Source organism: Varanus komodoensis, unplaced genomic scaffold (genome assembly GCF_004798865.1).
Source record: "Varanus komodoensis strain SLA01 unplaced genomic scaffold, ASM479886v1 scaffold16, whole genome shotgun sequence".
In the NCBI taxonomy this organism is placed as follows: Eukaryota; Metazoa; Chordata; class Lepidosauria; order Squamata; family Varanidae; genus Varanus; species Varanus komodoensis.
In genome coordinates this window covers 6,351,602-6,369,770 of record NW_025335468.1, presented here as the reverse complement: position 1 = coordinate 6,369,770, position 18,169 = coordinate 6,351,602, and the positions used below count along the sequence as shown (strand labels likewise).

Sequence of the window (18,169 nt, the reverse complement as noted above, 5' to 3'; positions counted from 1 at the left end):
GCAGAAAAGCAATGTTAATATTTATTTTCTTTTCCAATTGCCATTTCTCCCACAGGTTTTCATGGACAAGCTCCTATGGCACAACAGATTTTGCAACAACAGGAAGTAGCACCAGAAAGAGGTACACTTCTTCATAGCAAACATGAATTTAGGCTGGTTCTGATGTGCTAGGAGTGGTGTGTTTGCTATACCTCCATGGCTCCCTTCCTAGGCTCCTGGTATGTGAGGGGATGTCACACGGAGGTGGGTAGAGACCTGTTCTCCCCTGCAGAGGAAGGCAGGATGCGCTCCAACGGAGCAAAGCGCAGGAAGCCAAGGTTCCATTTGGATGCCAGGAAGCACTTCCTGACAGTCAGGCGCCCGAGGGTGTGGAATGGGCTTCCACGAGAGGTCGTTGAGGCCCCATCGGTGCGGGTGTTCAAAGATAGGCTGGACATGCACATGGTGGGCATGTCGTGAGTGGAGCCGGCTGGTGCCGGAGGTCAGACTAGATGGCCCGGGAGACCCCTTCTGACTCGCTCTGTTTCTATATTTCTATGTAATGCTGAAATAGGAGAAATTGCTACTGATACTCATGCACTAGTGGGGGTAGTCACCATATTGTCCAGACTTGCTGTTCTACTTCTTTCCTGGGAGCAGAAACTGGAAGAAACTGGAAGGAATGGCACAATAACTGCATCTTTTCTGTGGCTCCATCCCATTTTGTAGAGTAGAGTAGCAATCATGCCTCTATAATCATAAAGAGTTAGAAAATGACCTATAGTTATTTGAGCTTATTAGACTTTGCCACTAAAGCAGTGTGTGTGTGTTCTGAATTACCCCATGCACTGTTTTTGAGTAGCATTCCACCAATGGGATTTAAGTTCTATGATAGACTTCAGCAATAAATTGCAAGGTATTTACTTATAACTATATACATGCTGGATATAGCTATAAAATCTCTAAAATATATACTGATTTCCCTTTAGACAGAGAGAGTGCTGAACAGCATGATTCAGGTGAGTATTTCTTTTCCTGTCAGTAGAACCTAGAAACTCTACCTTTGCTAATCAAAAGAAGAAAGAAATACTTTCTTTTCTGTTTCCTGATGTTGCTATTCCAAAATATCCAGAACCTACTTTATCATCACATAACACGAGGGAAAAATCAGCAGTAATCACTAGAGTAGAAATGACCATCTAACCCAACTGTGCCATTGTCTGGTTCAGAACATGAACCCTAATAAAATTATAAAGAAAGAAAGAATTTAAAAAGTAACTTTTTGAAATATGTCTTCCCTTTCTCCTGTACATAGCTTCCAGAGAAAGAGAGGGGGAGCAAGAGAGAGAGGCATTTTCCTGTGCTTTTTATTTCAATTCTTCCTGAATTGATACAGAAATTTTAATTAAAGGTACAATCCTATATGCATTTACATAAGATGGAGTATGTCCCATTGAAGTAAGTGAGACTTACTTCTGAGTAGATGCATACTGGATACCTTGTAAAATACTTTGATACTAGATAGAGTTTAAATACATAAAAACACTTGAGAATCTGACCCTAGAACGTAGAGAACCAAAACTAAAATACACTCACCATGATTACCCAAGATGTTACAAACCATATTATTATGACAATACTTGGTTTGATTTGAAGGTGAATCCTGAGGTAAATTTAATCATGTAAAAATAATCCCATCTCCAGCAATATTTCTGTCAGGCCATAGTTAACATTAATAGCAGGAGGACTACTGGTAATAGAAAGCCAGCAAGGTGTGGTGGCAAGAGTGCTGGACTGGGGCCTTGGAGATCTTGGATCTAGTCCCCACCTGGCCATGAAGCTCCCGGGGTGACTTTGGGCCAGTCACAGACCCTCTGCCTAACCTACCTCACAGGGCTGTTGTGAGGATAGCATGGAGCTTTGCAAGCCTCCTTGGGTTACTCATAATGGCAAGATAAAAATAAGGAGAAGGAGAAGATGATCTATGCTTGTGTGCTATGACTAGCATGTGGGAATAAGTTTTGAGAAATCTGGGTTCAAATGACTTTGCCTCATTCACTGACTCTCAGCCTAACCTACCTCACTGGGTTGTTGTGTGCATGAAATGCATAGGAGGATTATATACACTGCCTTGAGGTTTTTTCATGAAAAAGGCAGAAAATGATGGTGCTAAATGTGTCATTATTTGTTTCCTAGGATTCCCTCATCTCCTGGCAAAGAGATATTTCAGTTGCCATGATGGGATATTCCAGGGCCCAGATCTGAGATTATTATTGTTATTTCATTTCTATAGTACCCCACAGCCAAACCTCTCTGGGTGGTTATGGGATGTGATGGAACAGGTTTGGCTCTTCCATTAGCCAAAGTGAAGCATCCGCCTCAGTTGGCAGGTGCAGATGGGCAGCAAGCTGTAAGCCAGCGCTGCGTGTGCCACTTGCCCTGCCTTTCTCCCCCTAAGCTCGCCTGGGGTCTTAAGGTGTGCTGGGAGACACTGCCTCATCCCCAGGGGTTCAACTCTAGTCTGGTTGGCTGCTGTAGGTGGAATGCAAAGGTACCATCTCGCCTTTGCTTCAAGCAGCAAATACCTTGGAGCAGTCCAGTTACGGGTAATTTCAACAAGACCATGCAATTGCTTTGATTGTAGAATCAGGTAATGCTGCAATGTCTTGTGTGCACAGCAGACTTGACAAATGCACATTTTGCTCTTTTCTAGAAACCTATTCTGCAGAGTTGAGAAATCTAGATGATCCCAGTCTCCATCACACAGGTACTTTATACCTTAGTTTTAGTTTATTTATTTAATGTGATAACTGATTCACGGTACTTCCAGAGAAGGTATAAGCAGAACAGCATGAGCATTATGCTAAAAGAGCATAACTGTATTCTTTATTCAGGCAGTCCAGAATCTACCTCAAGTAAAGCTGAATTATGTTGCCTGTACACTCTATGAAAAATGAGTACATTTTATACAATTTCTCATTTAGTATTCTGATTTGTGTTGTTATGGGCAAAGACTACACCAGGCCTTGGAGCTCTGTTTCCACACATAGGTGAAAAGCTTACTGAGCCTTTCTTTTAACCTCCTGAGAGTTCAACACATATTGTTACATTACTGGCAGGCATTCACATCTATGAGGACTGGAAACTTTAAAGAGAGAAAAGAATACTAGAAATGGTTGGCAAGCTGAATTCTGCATGCTGGTCCACATTCTGTGTGTTTTGTTCATTAGCTGCATTCCCATTGAATTGCAGTATGTGCACCACCCTGATTCCTTGTAAATGAAAGTAAGAATTAATCCTGCTTTCTTCCCAAGTGGAGTTAGAAATACTGTGAACATTCATTATATGTGTACAACAACATTGATCAATATATGCTTATTAACCTAGGAAGTCTGATTTTACTCAAAAACAAAAATTATATGAAACTGTGCTTTTTCTTGGTCACTGTTTATATACATACTGTTAGGCTTGTAAACATTTTCTCCCCCACCCACAACATGCTGAGAGAGAAGTGAGGTCATGTTATTCTTTCTTCCAGACACAACCATTTTCTCATTGCCCAGAAACAGGGAATGATGTGTGCATCCAGCACAACTTCTTGCCTTCTTTACCTCAGCTCTTTGTCCTCATAACTCAGCATATTTCTCATCAACAATAACCATCTTTAGTTGCCTGCTTCCATGGCTCTGAACAGACGGCTCATTCTCGCTTGCTTCTTTTAGGCTTAGAATCCCCTCTTGGAGGGTGGACTCCATCAACTGGGCCAGGGTTGATTGATTTCCCCTACATCCTCAAAAATTTGCTCTGGAGTTTTTTGTGCCAGCTATGGAGGGGAGGAAAGAGCAGAAAAGTCCCATTGCGCAACTGGAAGTCCATTCACATATATTGGATTTTGACCTGAAAAGTGCCCCAGTCTTTAATAAGCATGAGGGAACCCAGCTCCATGTCCCCTTTCTTTCAGTAAGCTTCCCTTTTAGCATGAGAAATTCTGGGTGCAAGTCTAGGGCTGGCAGGCAGAGTCTACATGGCCATGGGATTACTATAATACCATGATTTGGGATTATTTTGAGTCTGATCCCCAACCTCAGAAATGTACTTTGTGGTCAAAGCTGGGGCCCTAAATTTGGAGTTCCAGATACAGAGCCCATGCAGCAGGCACAGAAAGAACCATGTCAGCTGCAAGAGGGACCTTGGAGAAAGACTTTAGGGCATGAGGAGAGAAGGAGAAAGCCTCCACCCAAATACTTAATAGCACCTCGGCCTCCTCTCCTTGCACTCTGAAAGTAACTGGTGGTTGAAATTGGCCATCTAAGTGTTTTGCATGGTGGAAACAGTTCAGGGTTAAGCTTTGCCTTTGCACTGTTCCCACTCTGCATAGGATGCCCATAATCCTCCAACTTCCAAGCATTCTGGGCAGATTGCATCAGCTGGGGATCAAAAAAGCAACTTGGGATCCCCACTGGGGCACGTGGTATGGATGGAAACTCTCACAAGACTTGTTCTTGGTACTCAGAGTGCACGTGCATGCTTGTGGCTCATGGGCAACATATCAACTGTGGCCTTTGAAAACTCTGCAAAAAACAGCATTTAGAATGGTGCACAGAGGCATCAAAGAACACCGCAGCTCACTATACCTTTGTGTACTTTCTTTTAGCTGTGAACAAGGGCTCCTGTTCCACCTGGGGCAATGGGCACTTCTCCACCTTTGACAACTACTTGTATGATTTCTCGGGGAAGTGTAATTACATCTTTGCCACGGTGTGCAATGACGTCTCTCCAGACTTCAACATACAGTTCCGTCGCAATACAAATGGGAAAATGTCAAGAATCATTATTGCGATAGGACCCAATGTGATCATCGTTGAAAACGGTGTCATATCAGTCAAAGATGTTGGGTAAGTCTCTGGTAGAAAAGTGTTTTCCTTCACTTATATCTCAACTGGAGGCAGACACGTTTTTCTGTAAACAAGGGAAAATCTGGCAACCAGTTCCACTGCTTTGTAACCTCAAGGATCAGCCATCTTTTAGTATATTGATTACATTTCTATATTGCCCAGTAGCTGAAGCTCCCTAGGTCATTCTCAGCAAAAAGCATAAAACACAACACAAAATATGTGATAGAAGTTTAAAAGTGCAGTACAAAAGAGAAGTAAAAACCAAAGTTAAACCTAGCAGTGGTACAAAGATTTAAAATACAGTAAAAATTGAAAGCAGCAGAGTCTGAAAGGCTAAAACAAATTCCTGGGAAAATATGGTCCTCACCTATGAAATGTAGGTGCCAGGAGAGTCTCTCTGGGAAGTTCGTTGCACAGCAAGGGTGCCACAGCAGAAAAGGCCCTCTGAGCTGCCACCCAGTTCACTTCCTTCGACAGGGGCTCCTCAAGAAGGAGCCTGCCACTGAGGGCAAGCTTAGCATTGAGCAGGACTTAGCACTGAACCCTTAGCTAGCACGGTCCTGGGCCATTTCCTACTGCTGTTTCCTTAGCAGACTTCTGGTTAACTTAACTTTTCCCTGTGGAGCTTGGGACTGTGAGCATTTAGTAAGGCTGGGCCTTACTAAATCTCCTAAATAAATAAATAATGCTAAATTACTTACTAAATACTAAATACAGGCCAGTCACTCTCTCAACAAACTATACTTTCGAGTAGGGCTTTTTTTGTCATCGAACGCACCGAAACTGCGTTCCGGCACTGTTTTTTCCAATGGATTTTACCAAGTGATTTTGAATCTTAGCAGATCAGCAGCAAACATCATTAACATAGTGCCTGCAGGCTGCTTTTGTGTCTGCTATCTGATAGTGAGATAGTGAGGGTGTTGCTCTTGCTTGCTTGCTTGGGACATTGCTGCTTGGTGTGTGTGGTCGCGCGCTTACTGAGTTCCAGCACCTTTTTTTTTTTTTTACAAAAAAAGCACTGCTTTCAAGCATCTGCAGAGTGCATTTTTCATCATTTTAAATAAGCTGTTAATATACAAACATCTTATATAAGATGTTTGTACATTAAAAAGGTAAAATGTTCCTACGTGATCTTTTCATGCATTTATCCAGAAAAACACTTCCGGGAATTCAAGCTTGTGAATAAGGAAGTAAATGTGCAGGCAGGAAAAATTATATTTGAGGATCACCTAATACAAGGGATGGCATGTGGAAGTTGCCCACCCAGCCTGAAGAACTTCGGTTCCCTCCATGAGCCCTGCCGCCCTCCTTCCTCAGGCCACCCCACCCCTACATTCTGCCCCCGGCCTGAAGGCTTCCTGGAGCTGTTTAAGTAGATGGGAGGGGGAATCCACTTCTCTCCAATCTGTGATGAAGGTGTGGGGGGAGGGGGAGTGGCATACAGTGAGATCCCCTTGAGCTCTTTCATCACAAAAGATAACAAGGGAAGTGGGGAGGTAGCAGCTTTGCCTGCCCTGCGGCCTCTCTCCAATAGAGGAAAATTTAGGGCAGCTGAAGCAGCCTCACTGCCCATAGATCTTCTCCAATCTGCATGCAGCAAAAATGGTTCTTGGTGGATGCATGGGGAGGATCATCTCCTGATGTGCCTACCAGGGACCAAACTACATCAGTGGTCATCATTCAACTCACATTCAGCCTCCCCTTTCATCCGAGTCGCCTACCCGTGGCCTAGGAGGTAAATCAACACCAGTAGTTTCACCCTAGCACATCCTGGGAGCCAGTACGGTGCAGCCATTATGAGTGCAGCACTGGGTTCTAGCCCCCTCTCAGCCATGAAGCTCATGGGGTGACTTTGGGCCAGTTACGCACTCTCAGTTTAACCCACTTATAGGTTTCTGTTGTGAGGACAAAGTGGAGCAGAGAAGAATGTTGTAAGCCACCTTGAGTTCCTTGCAAAAGGAAGAATGCAGTGGAATCGTGATAATGCATCCAACAGGGAATAAGTAGAGCTACCCAAAATCCCCACATGTGGCTCCACCTAGTGAGTCCTCGGTATCATATAGAGCAAAAAGGATGGTTTTTTGACTTGGAAGTAAAGACAAACTTTGAAGTATCTAAGTTGATGTATTCTTCCAATAGTATAATCAAGTTGCCATATACCAAGAATGGAATTCAGATTGCACCGTTTGGACGCCTCATCCGCCTAGTGGCCAAACTGATGGAGATTGAGCTTGCTGTTTTCTGGAATAATGATGACTACCTCATGGTGAGTAAATCTAATTTTCTTCCCACTCTAGAGATCATGTTTGGAACTCTAACATTCCTTCACTTTCCCTGAGGGAATTATTTTGCATGCCTTCTCCACTTCAGCCACAAGGCGTCAGGGTGGCAATTGGCAAACCAAACACGGATAGTGATTTTATTGGTCAGCCTTGTGAGGATGAGAAAAGTTAAGGCACATCACATGCTCAGGTTGAGCAAAAATAAGAAGCATGGCAGAAACTGCATGCGAAAATAGTTTGAGACGTGGATGCCAGATGCCCAAGAAAAATGGGCATCACTTGACTGGATGTGCCTCAATGTTTCTGTGGAGCCTTGTCTCAGACCTCAAAACAAGGCCATTGCAATCATGCAAAGTTTTGCTCTGGAGCGGATTTGGGGGTGGGGCCGTGCACAGCCACAGTGGGCAGGCAGAACTCTGCTGGCAGCCCTTCCACTCTGCTGGCTGATGGCCTGTGTTGGAAATGGCCCAAGCTGTTCTAGGGCTTCTCTACACAAGGCGTTTCTTGTGCATGGCTGAGCCCTCACTCATGGATCCATGGGTCCTTGACATGATGCCATCCTCCTCCTGGAGCTTCTCCTGAGTTTTCCAGCCATTTTCACACTTTTGCTGAAACACCTGGGACTTTCCTAGATGGCACCAGGATTCACTACAGAGGTTTAGTGCAAGCTCCTTACAGTGTGTAATAGAACATCTGGAAAAACCCTACAAAAAATCCTCCTGCAAAGGAAATGGAAGAAGCAGCCTCGATAGGGTGCTGGAGGATATGCCTCATGTAAAGAAGCTCTTGCACCATGCCATGAATGGGCTTTTATCATCTTCCCTCCACATATAGGAAGGGATAAATTGCATAACATCTGGCTGACTCTGTGGTTAAGCCCCACACAAACCAAGCTCAACACCAGATTAGAGTTGCCCAGTGGACCATGTTCCATCAGTCACCACGGGCTATGTGGTCATCTGTTTTCACCCAAAGGAAACCTGATTAAGAGAAAGCATTTGAATGCTTTATGGTGCCAAATTCTACAGGGAGGACCGTGTTGGCTTGTTACAAGAACAAAAAAGGAGTCTTGTTGTGGCACCTTCAAGACCAGAAGATTTATTGCAACATAAATCAGTTGATCCTGAAGACTCCTGTTCAAATTCCTCATCTAACTGAGGATGGTCTCACAATAAATCCTCCAGCGTGGGTCAAACTGACCTGGACTGCAGCCCATGCAGCTGAGCCTGCTGCTGCACCAGTCATGGTCTGTGTTGCCCCAAGCGTGCCCTCCGCTGGCAAAGATGGCGCCACGCTGTATTTTGTCATGTCCTGCCCACGGAGACATGGAAGGGATGGGAAAATGCACCAGGATATTATATGACAATATTAGTGCCTAGTCATTTTTCAGTGGATTTGATTTTCTTTGTTTCTTTCACAGGTGTTGATTGAACAGAAATACATGGGAAGAACATGTGGACTGTGTGGGAACTTTGATGGACAAGAATTAAACGAGTTCATGAGTGAAGGTACTTATTTCCACCACATGGAAATGGCACAAAGACTAATGCCAAGTTGTGGGTTTCATGCTATCGGGGAAACGGGCCATTAAGGGCACAGCCCTATGTGGTTGGCCAGAACCCTCCAAACTCAGGAAGTTTCATCCTCCAGTGGAGGAGAGTGGAGCTGCAGATGGCTTCTGTATTCCCCTCGTCCTCACAAACAGTCAGACGGCTGCTTCCGGCCATCTAAATGTTTTCAGGCAAGTCCAGATTCAGTGGATGACAGTGTGGCCTCACCCCTTCCCTCCCTGTCCCTGCAGCACCCACCCCAAAGACAGTCTTCTATCTTCAGGGCCACAGCCCGGGGACGAACACACTCACACACACACACCCTGCTGTGGTGGTGGTCGTGGTGGGGGTACTCTGAAGTCAGAGCTGGAAAGTTTTCCAGGGCTTCCATAGAGGCTCTGCCTATTCCAGACTGGTGGCATCTCCCAGCCCTAGGAGTGCGCCCTTAGCCAATTAAAAATATTTGTCTAGCCTTCTAGGCGGCCTGTTCCTGGTCTTTTAAATCAGTGCAATCATGTTTGGTGCTTCTTCACACACTGCAGCTGGGCCCCAGGCCCTTATCTGCAATCCCTTTTCTGAGGTGACAAAGGGTAGCATCCTGTTGCTCCTCCGAGTTTGTGGGACCCTTCGCTCATGCAAAATGGGGCTCTGAACCTTGTAAAAACAACCCCAAATACAAATGCTCACTTCCAGAACGGGGCAGGTCAGGAAAGCTCTCAGAAGCTCTCATGTCCCAATCTGGGAACAAGCATTTCTGCTTGTTTCCAGGGTTATTTTTAGAAGTGCCAAACCCTCACCCCACCCCATTTGCAAGGAACAGATCCCATAGGTGCAGTGGAGTCAGCAGAGGCAAAGCAGCCTCACTGGATGCAGACCCTAAAACACAGTTCTGCCCCATCACATTATACTTGGTCAGACTCCCATGACCCACATGTATGCAGTTGCCATATATACAAGATGAGCTCAGCTGGACCCCAAAGGATTTTGCAAAACCAAAAGATTCTTGCAGTTCATGGGTCCTTCTGTCCTGACTCTTTACTAACAAACTCAGTTTAATGTCTACTTCATTTAATAGGTACACTTATGGACCCATACAAATATGCCGCCTTACAAAAACTGGATGATCCTACAGAGATCTGTCCATTCGAGCAGGTGCAGCTGGTAGTTCCCAGTGTTCCCCGCCAGAAATTTGTAAGTGCCACATTATTTTTCAGGATTCGTTTACCTTTTGAATACCATGGGATGAAGTACTAGAGAAAATGCTGGCCTTACAGATGGAACTAGCATAGATTAACTCCATAAATCTGAAAGGGGCTTGGGCAGAAAGGATAAGTGGATTTTTGCAGTCTTTTAAAATTCCCTCCCCCGCTCACATCTATAAATAAATGAGGACTCAGCAATATTAAAAATGCAAGACCTGACTATCCTGCCAAATGCTTGAGAGAAGACACAGGTCTTAACACGGGGCTGAAAAGACAGCAGCACTGAGGCCAGGCAGGCTTCACTGGAGAGATGGTTCTTCCAGAGGGCAGCCATCACTTATTGTTGTCTTCCAAGCCTCCATCAGAGAAAGGGGACCGTGGATGATGAGCTCTGTTAGATGGGCAGGCTCATGCTCCAACTTCAGCAGGAGGGAACAGTAATATTACAGCAGCCCATTCCAACCTGGTGCTGTTTAGGTGTTGTGGACTACAGCTCCCATTATTCCTGGCCATGGGCCATGATAGCTTGGGGTGCTGAGAGCTGGAATCCAAAACATCTGGAGGGCAACAAGAGTGAGAGAGGCTATAGTACAGCTTGATGAAAAGGACCTAGTTTTGCACTGTATCTCCAGTTTCTATTAGATTATTTACTGAGATGACCTTGTCATGAAGAGTCACATGCTGGGCCATGCCTGCTGCAGTGCCACAGCTATGCCCTGTGGATAGGAAGCAGGATTTGCTCCTGTTGGTGCCACCTGCTTAAATGAGGAGGCAAGAGAGGCAGCCAAGAAGCAATAGGGGAGGGCAGCTGGCTGCTCAACTTCCCAGCTGACTTCATGTCACCTGTGTTGATGAACCACGATACCTCATGGAAAGCCTCTCACCACCCACCTGCAATCAAGCTGCGGGGCCTGCCTCCAAGTGCCACCTCTGAGGGAGGCTAAGTTGGTGGCAACAAAGAGAAGGGCCTTGTCAGGGGTGGCTCTTCACTTGCGGAATGAGCTCCCCACTGAGGCCTCCCTGGCACCAACCTTGCCATCTTTTCAATGCCAGGCCAAGTCTTTCCTCTACCTCAGGACACTTAATTCATTGGGGCTTTATTAGGCTTTTAATCCAAGTTCAATCAGGTTTTATCTTGCATACCTTATTAGAACTTTATATTTAAATGTCATTTAAAATGTGGTTTTAATTTTTTTGTATGGTAATTTTTCCTAATGTTTTATATTGTGGTACATTTTCGATTGTGTTTTAATGGACTGTTTTAAAGCACTCAGAGCTTCAGCTGTTGGGAAGTATAGAGGTTAAATAAACAAAAAAAGGCTGCAAGGGATTTCTGTGTCAATGAAAAGTTGTGAGTGCAATTCAGTCTGTGGTATGAGGCATCCTGTCTCAAAACACACCACATGAACAGAAGTTGCCAATCTTGTTGTTTCTCTCCTCCAGGCCAAGGTCTGCTCCCAACTCCTAAACATCGTGTCTCCATCTTGCAACATCTCAAGGAAAGGGTTTATCCTCCGTTGCCAACTTGACATGCAAACCTGCAGAGAGCCAGGCCAAAGCAACTGCACTTGTGCTACCCTCTCCGAATATTCCAGACAGTGTGCCATGTCCCTTCAGGAAGTGTCTGACTGGAGGAGCAGTGAATTCTGCTGTAAGTTGCAACACTCCAGATCCTATTTGTACATGGTGTGCACAAACCGCACAGAGACAGCCGTAACCCTCAGCTTCAGGGTCTGAAATGAACTCTGCTCACTGGTATATAACACTTCATTGATGTGCCTTAAGAAAGGGGACGGCAGTGAGGATGGGAGCAAGTGTGTTCCCCTGTCAATGGATCTTCAGCTCTTGCTTGCTTGCTGCTCACCTGCTGCTGCCTGTTCCCCCTGACTACCATGTCCCAGGAAACATCGCCAGATCTTGCTGGAACGTTTCACGATCCCTCCCCTTCAGATCAATATCTGCCTCTGCTTGTTTTTTCAATAGCAATAGCAAACCCTAACATTCCTTCTCTTGGTTTTTATTCCTCGATGGATGTGCGATGCTCTCTGTGCCGCCCAAGAAGCAGGTTTCGCTCAGCACCCTCCCACCCCTCCCCTCGCACATTGCTTCTCTCTCTGGCAGCCGCAGAAGCCACTCTTGTGCTCTGCTCTTTCCCCCGCCTTCCCACCCTGCACTCCAACTAACTGAGAAGTGGTCTGAGTTCTGATTTCCCCCAGCCTCACACATGCAACACCAGACAAAGAAGCTGCTTTCACTTACCTTCCCATCTTTGATCTCGCCTCTGCCAAGTAGACCTTCCCCTCACCCCCTCACCCATTTCCAACAGCCTGAGGAGAGACTTGTGTTGGAGGCCCCCCTTCACCTGCCCCTTCTTGCCAGAGCTTCCTTTCGCCAGAGAATCACCTTTCAGCCATGCTGCCAATTCCCATCCCTTCAGTGGGTCTCCAAGAGCACTACAAGTGTCCCCGCCGAAGCCTTCCTCCCCACCTGCTAGGCCACCCCCACTGCGCTACCCACCTACTTTCCACACACACATCATCCACCATCTTCACCATGAAGTGGCTCCCTAGTTTGTACATCCCTAGTTTGTTTCTTATAAACAGATTTGGCTGTCCAACTCTAGACAAGTCTACATTGTGCAACCATAATGAGCAGCACGTTGTGCAGACGAGCCTGGGTACTGAGCAAACGGACCCAGCTGCTAGGCAAAATTGGCTTGGTCAGGCCTGAGCTTTACTGGCTACTGGCTTTGCTCATATGCAGACAGTGTTACTGATGGGGTGGGTAATGTCCAAATGGGATATCCTGTGAAGGGGGTGCAATTATATGTGAAGAGTGAAGTCGTGGATGGCCACCATGGCATCTGCTCCAGGTATCCAGTGTGACAGCACTGGAGGAGCTTGTGCTGTCATCACAGGGAGCAATAAGAACTTTTAGAGCAAGCCTGAATGCAGCAGCAATAGCAGCTTTCGCTCCCATAATTCAGTTCCCAGTCCTTAGCAGCATACATACGAGGAGTGCTGGGAAAGCCAGTGTGGTGCAGTGGTTAAGAGCGCAGGATCAGGGCGCAGGCAGTCTGGGTGACTTTGGGCCATGCTCAGCCATGGAGTCCATGGGTTGGCTCTGGACTATTCACAGACTCTGAGCCCAGCCTGCCTTGCAGGGCTATTGTTCTGGGGATAAGATTGAGAGCAGCAGGAGGAGAATGATGCAAGCCGCTCTGCGTTCCTTGCAAGAAAGATAGCAACACTAACAGGATAAAAATCTAATGAATACATAAATAGGCGAGGAGGCATGTACTGCAAAGCTTTAGCTACAGAAGGAGGAAGAGGGGATGGAGGCAGAATTGTAGGAAAGAGTCAGGGAGAAGGAATCACAGGATTGAATCACAGTGGTGAGTTTTAATGGGATGACACTTAATACTCTGAGACTGGAGCATTGTGTTCAAGCAGGACAGTCACCAGCTCGTCACAGAATTGTGTGGTGCATAACATGACTTCAGCACAAGTTGTAAGTTGTGTGTACCTAGCATGGGGAACAAATGAAAGACTGCAGCTTCCCACGATTGGGGTGGGGGAAATGGATCCAAGGTCTGTTTATGAGGGGGTGTCTATCTCCATACAAATCTGCTGCACAAATGAAATTAGAATGTGCACACTAATTCATTTTAATGGATCGCATTGTATAAGATGGTCAAAGTACTCCCCAGGTTACTTCAGTTTTAAAAAAGAGACTTCTTCTCCAGGAAGCTTTCAGAAACTGTGATGCAGGTGTGTGGAAGTGAGGCATAACAAGGACAAAGCTACATTTGCCAGAACTGCAGGCCCCCTTGAGCTCACTGTGTAGTAATGCACAGGCTGGTACGAAGTACCCCCAAAAAAGCCATGGGCTCTCCATGTTACTTATTCAAGGAATCCCCCCCCCCCCCCGCTAAAACATGCCAGCTTGGACAACACAGCAGCTCAGCATGGCTGACTGCTCAGGGTGGGTTGTCATATCATCCTAGGCAGGTCAAAAAGGGGCAGAAACAGGACCATGTGAGTCCAGTTTCTTTCCCACTGAGAGGAGCACATGGAAAGAACAACTGGGCAGTTTCGCTTTTTCAGCTAGACATGGGACAACTTTATAGAGGCCACCAGCAGGGTATCTTGCTGAAACATCAGTGTATAGGCAGAGATACAGATAAGGAGAGGAAGAGATTTTGCCAGCAGGCAGCCAATCTATGGCAAGAGTTATTTTTACAGAAAATATCCCAGGGTCACCTGGCACACACTGTGGCAATGGATTATAGTGCTCTAATACGGAAGCTGCTTCCCTTTTAAGCCATTCAATGAAACACTGCTGTGTAATTACACAATCTACAGAGTCATTGTCTGCTGAGAGGCCAGGTTGACCACAAGGAAGTCACAAGTGGGCTAAATTAAACTGATTGGATTTTTACTTCTAAATAAAGAAGGAGGCTTTAATCCAAGGCCTCAATCCTAACTTGAACTGAAGGCCTTTCCGTGAATGGGGGGAGAGTTCGGTTCACAGAAGGGCACAACTCTCCTTCCTTTCTCAGCACAGAAATTAAGAAACCAAGCCTAAGATGGCAAAAGATCCCCTGCAAAGGTTTCCTTCAGAATCAAACTGTAATGTTTTCCTAAATTCCTTTCTTAAATTCCATTGGTGGCTAACTGCTGGAATAAGCTGTTTTTGCAAGAGTAGCTTTCTCCATTGCTGCTCTTGGTGCATTTCTGCAATGTACTGTACTTTTGTAGCTAATACCCCTGTCTTCTCTGGCACCTCACATTTTACCACTAATGCCATGCGCTGCTGTCAGTAGCATGCATCACCCTGCCCCATGTGAACCTCTGCTCTCAAATCTCGCAGGGCTTTCTGGGTCTTCCTCCTGCCTTCATGTTCTGCTGCTCTTTGTCCACTTCGCATATCTTTACATGCAGTTTCTTCAGTGAGTTGCTTCCTTTCCCTCACCTACAGCTCCACCCCATTGTGAGTAATTGATATTTTCTTATTTCCAGATCTGTACAATTCTCACAGTTGCTGGGTTAAAATCACAGTGCAAGGTTGAATTCCAAAGAGGTTTAACCTATCATGCAGCCCTTCCCACTGAGGCTTGTTATAGACTGCGATGGAAGTAAAATTTATATCACAAGAACCTCAGTGTAGTCAGCTTTTCCTTAGCACTGCATTTTTAATTGGAACATATGATAGTTCCCCAGGCCTTGAGCAAGCTGGATACAACTCTCCTCCATCAGGGCCTGTGAACACCTTGTTCTGCTTCATATCTTTGCTTTGGCAGGATGTCTAGCTGCTCTGTAGCAGCTGGGTTGGAGGATTCCTCTGCTCAGCAATTTATGAGAGAAACTGCTGCTCATAAACTGTTCACCTGACAGGAAGCGTGCTTCAAAATGTCAGGAGAAAGGAGTATGTGGGGACCATACGGAGCAGGGAAAGGAGACAGGGCAACTCTGTTAGGATGCTGTGTTTTATTTTATTTTATATCGTCTTATTGTTAAACCATCCTGAGAACACAGTAAGGGACGGTCTAAAAAAGTTTTAAATAAATAAATAAACTCTGCCCACTTGGCCTGCCCACTGCGTGAACAGAACACAGCTAGGCACACACTCCACAAAATACTTGCTCAGAAGTAGGACAATGTTGTGGATGCCAAAAGAGTGCTTCTCATATTCTACCAGGAGGTATCAAATCCTAAGGAATTTCCAAGAGATTGTGAACCTGGAGGTCCTAGAGATAACAAACATGGAGCTTTTGAATTATTACTATCTGATGGATAAAACTGATACTGATAGACTCATTTCAAGATTGTATCATAATTCCAGTGTTGTATTTTGCCCAAATATAAAAAGTGACTAAGCTCTCTGAATCATCATGATTTGCAGCATTGGGAAAATGTCCAGCTAACCAGATCTACAAAGAGTGTGGTTCTCCCTGTCTCAGAACATGTTCCAATCCGGAATACAGCTGCTTCAGCTACTGTACCTATGGCTGTTTCTGTCCAGAAGGTAAGCGGACATTAAAAATATACCATTGCCGTACTGTGAATATACCTATCCTGCCAATTGTTTGTGGTACATATCCTCGGAGTGGAGACTTTTCCCCCAAAATGCTGGGAATGGATGTGTTTGAAATTGCAACAGTTTGTGCATCATCCACAGGAGTATCTCCCTTACCTATTTCCAAGTGTGATAAGTAATTAATGATTTTATACTATCTCTTTGAATATCCCTATAATGCACATTGTAACAATGCATTAATTTTAAGAGCTCCTACTCTTGTGTAGCAGCTCATAGAACTGACTAAGCTCTTAAAAGTCACTAAAATCCAACCATTTCTGCTGTGTAAAATGGTGGTTTCTAATGTGACATGCTAGCAGATTCAATTACAGCCAGATGTGAGGGGGATTTTAGTGGATTTTAAGACATTTATGGACCAGCCCTATGAGTTAATACACAAGAGCACTCACTTGTAAGGTGAGTGAAAGCATCACAGTTTGATTAAAATAACTTGGACATAGACCTAGACTCAGTATTGCCGTAGCAGCAGCCAGCAACCAACAGGTTCCAGAATCCCAAGCACCTGCATAAAGGCCCTTACACCCCTTGCAATGGCATATGGTTTTTCTCCCATTGACTAGTGGGACAGAGGTGCATGCTCCTACTCCACTCGTTAAGGCCAGGACAACTTTCCACTTGCATCAGCATTCATCACTATTTGTGATCCTAAAGCTAAAAACAGAGAGCCAGGGTGCTGCGGTGGCTCAGCCATGGAGCCAACTGGGTGACTTTGGGCCGGTCACAGACTCTCAGCCCAGCCTACCTGACAGGGTGGGGTTTTTGGGGGGGATAAGACTGAGAGCAGGAGAAGGACGATGCAGTCCTTTTTGAGTTCTTTGTAAGAAAAAGAGTGGGATATAAATATAATAAATAAATAAATTATACAAACAGGATCTTAGGACAAAAGCTTTAGGAATATGTAACTGATGGTGAACAATGTCAAGTAAGCATGAGTACTGTGAACTGTACAATTAGTTGATCCGTTATGGATTCTGGTACCTGTTGGGATAGTGTTATGCATGATTTTGCATGTTAATAATGACATCTTTTTATTAATATTAAAATTAGAGCACAAAAAAGGGTTTTGTTCATGACATCAAGGACACCCAAGTAAACTTACCCCACAAAACAATAACTTATAAAAGTTTTGAAGCTTCATGCATTGCACATTCAGGTCATATTAAAACACTCACTTTTTATTTGCTTCTTTTTGTTTCCTTAACATGACAGGAACTGTCTTGGATGACATTTCAAGAAACCAAACATGTGTTCCTGTGAAAGAGTGTCCCTGCATGCTGAATGGAGAAAAATATGCTCCTGGTGATACCATAAAAGCAGCATGCAGAACCTGGTGAGCAAAGGAATATTCAAATTAGGGAGGGATAAGTCATCAAGGTGATTAAGCAACCTGAAAGCAATCTATGCTAAAATCACTATAACAGAGCCTTATCATATATATGCTGATTTCCCTTTAGCAGTGGAGAGTTATTAACTTTTAGGTGCTGTGTGAGATTGTAAGCATAATCATTCCTCAACCGATATGTATGCATCCTTAATCAATTCTCTGATGGTAGCCAATTGACAGGAACTCCACTTACATACAAGTAAAAACATACATTTCCCTGAGCAAAGGGCAGATCCTGAGTTAGTTTGTACTGGCAAGAGTATCCCCTGAGCAGAATTCCATTCACAGACCTTTCCACCCAGTTGAAGTGAAGGGGGTGTTATTTACCATTTCCCCTTTCCCCCATAGCCTCTTGTATCCCCCGAAAAACTGTTCTGAAGGGTTGGGGGGATCCTTTCTGACAGTGGAGGGGGCCTACATCAGGGCAAGGTAACCAGTAAATGTTGCTTTCCACCCTTACATCATTGGGTTTCTCCAGTGGATTGCAGTCTTATCTGTGAATGGAAACAGACCTTCCATTCATGGACACTGACTAGTTATTGAGTAGTAGCTGTGTTTTGATACTTCACATTTGAACATCACATGGATTTATGGGATTCCACTCCAGTTGTGGAAACAGATGTTCCAGTTGGTAGGCCCTCCAAAAAATTGGAGGGCTCACAAAGAAAATAAACTTTGTGAAGTTCATGTGCGCATGAACTTTGAAGAGGCAGCAACAAGTTATACAAGCTGTATCCTGATAACTCAAGAATGCTGAGATAATCCCATTGACAATTTG

General features: G+C 44.9%; 1 protein-coding gene across 1 annotated transcript in view; it reads left to right on the top strand.

Moving 5' to 3' along the window:
• The window catches only part of MUC6 (mucin 6, oligomeric mucus/gel-forming), a 59,562-nt gene that overhangs the window by 8,678 nt on the left and 32,715 nt on the right, over positions 1 to 18,169 (top strand). The window contains exons 3-11 of the mRNA XM_044426076.1: positions 969 to 998; positions 2,693 to 2,746; positions 4,634 to 4,874; positions 7,014 to 7,140; positions 8,577 to 8,664; positions 9,782 to 9,897; positions 11,352 to 11,559; positions 15,813 to 15,935; positions 17,217 to 17,337. Of these exons, the coding sequence (XP_044282011.1) occupies positions 969 to 998; positions 2,693 to 2,746; positions 4,634 to 4,874; positions 7,014 to 7,140; positions 8,577 to 8,664; positions 9,782 to 9,897; positions 11,352 to 11,559; positions 15,813 to 15,935; positions 17,217 to 17,337 (1,108 nt within the window). The remainder of the gene's footprint in view (positions 1 to 968; positions 999 to 2,692; positions 2,747 to 4,633; positions 4,875 to 7,013; positions 7,141 to 8,576; positions 8,665 to 9,781; positions 9,898 to 11,351; positions 11,560 to 15,812; positions 15,936 to 17,216; positions 17,338 to 18,169) is intronic.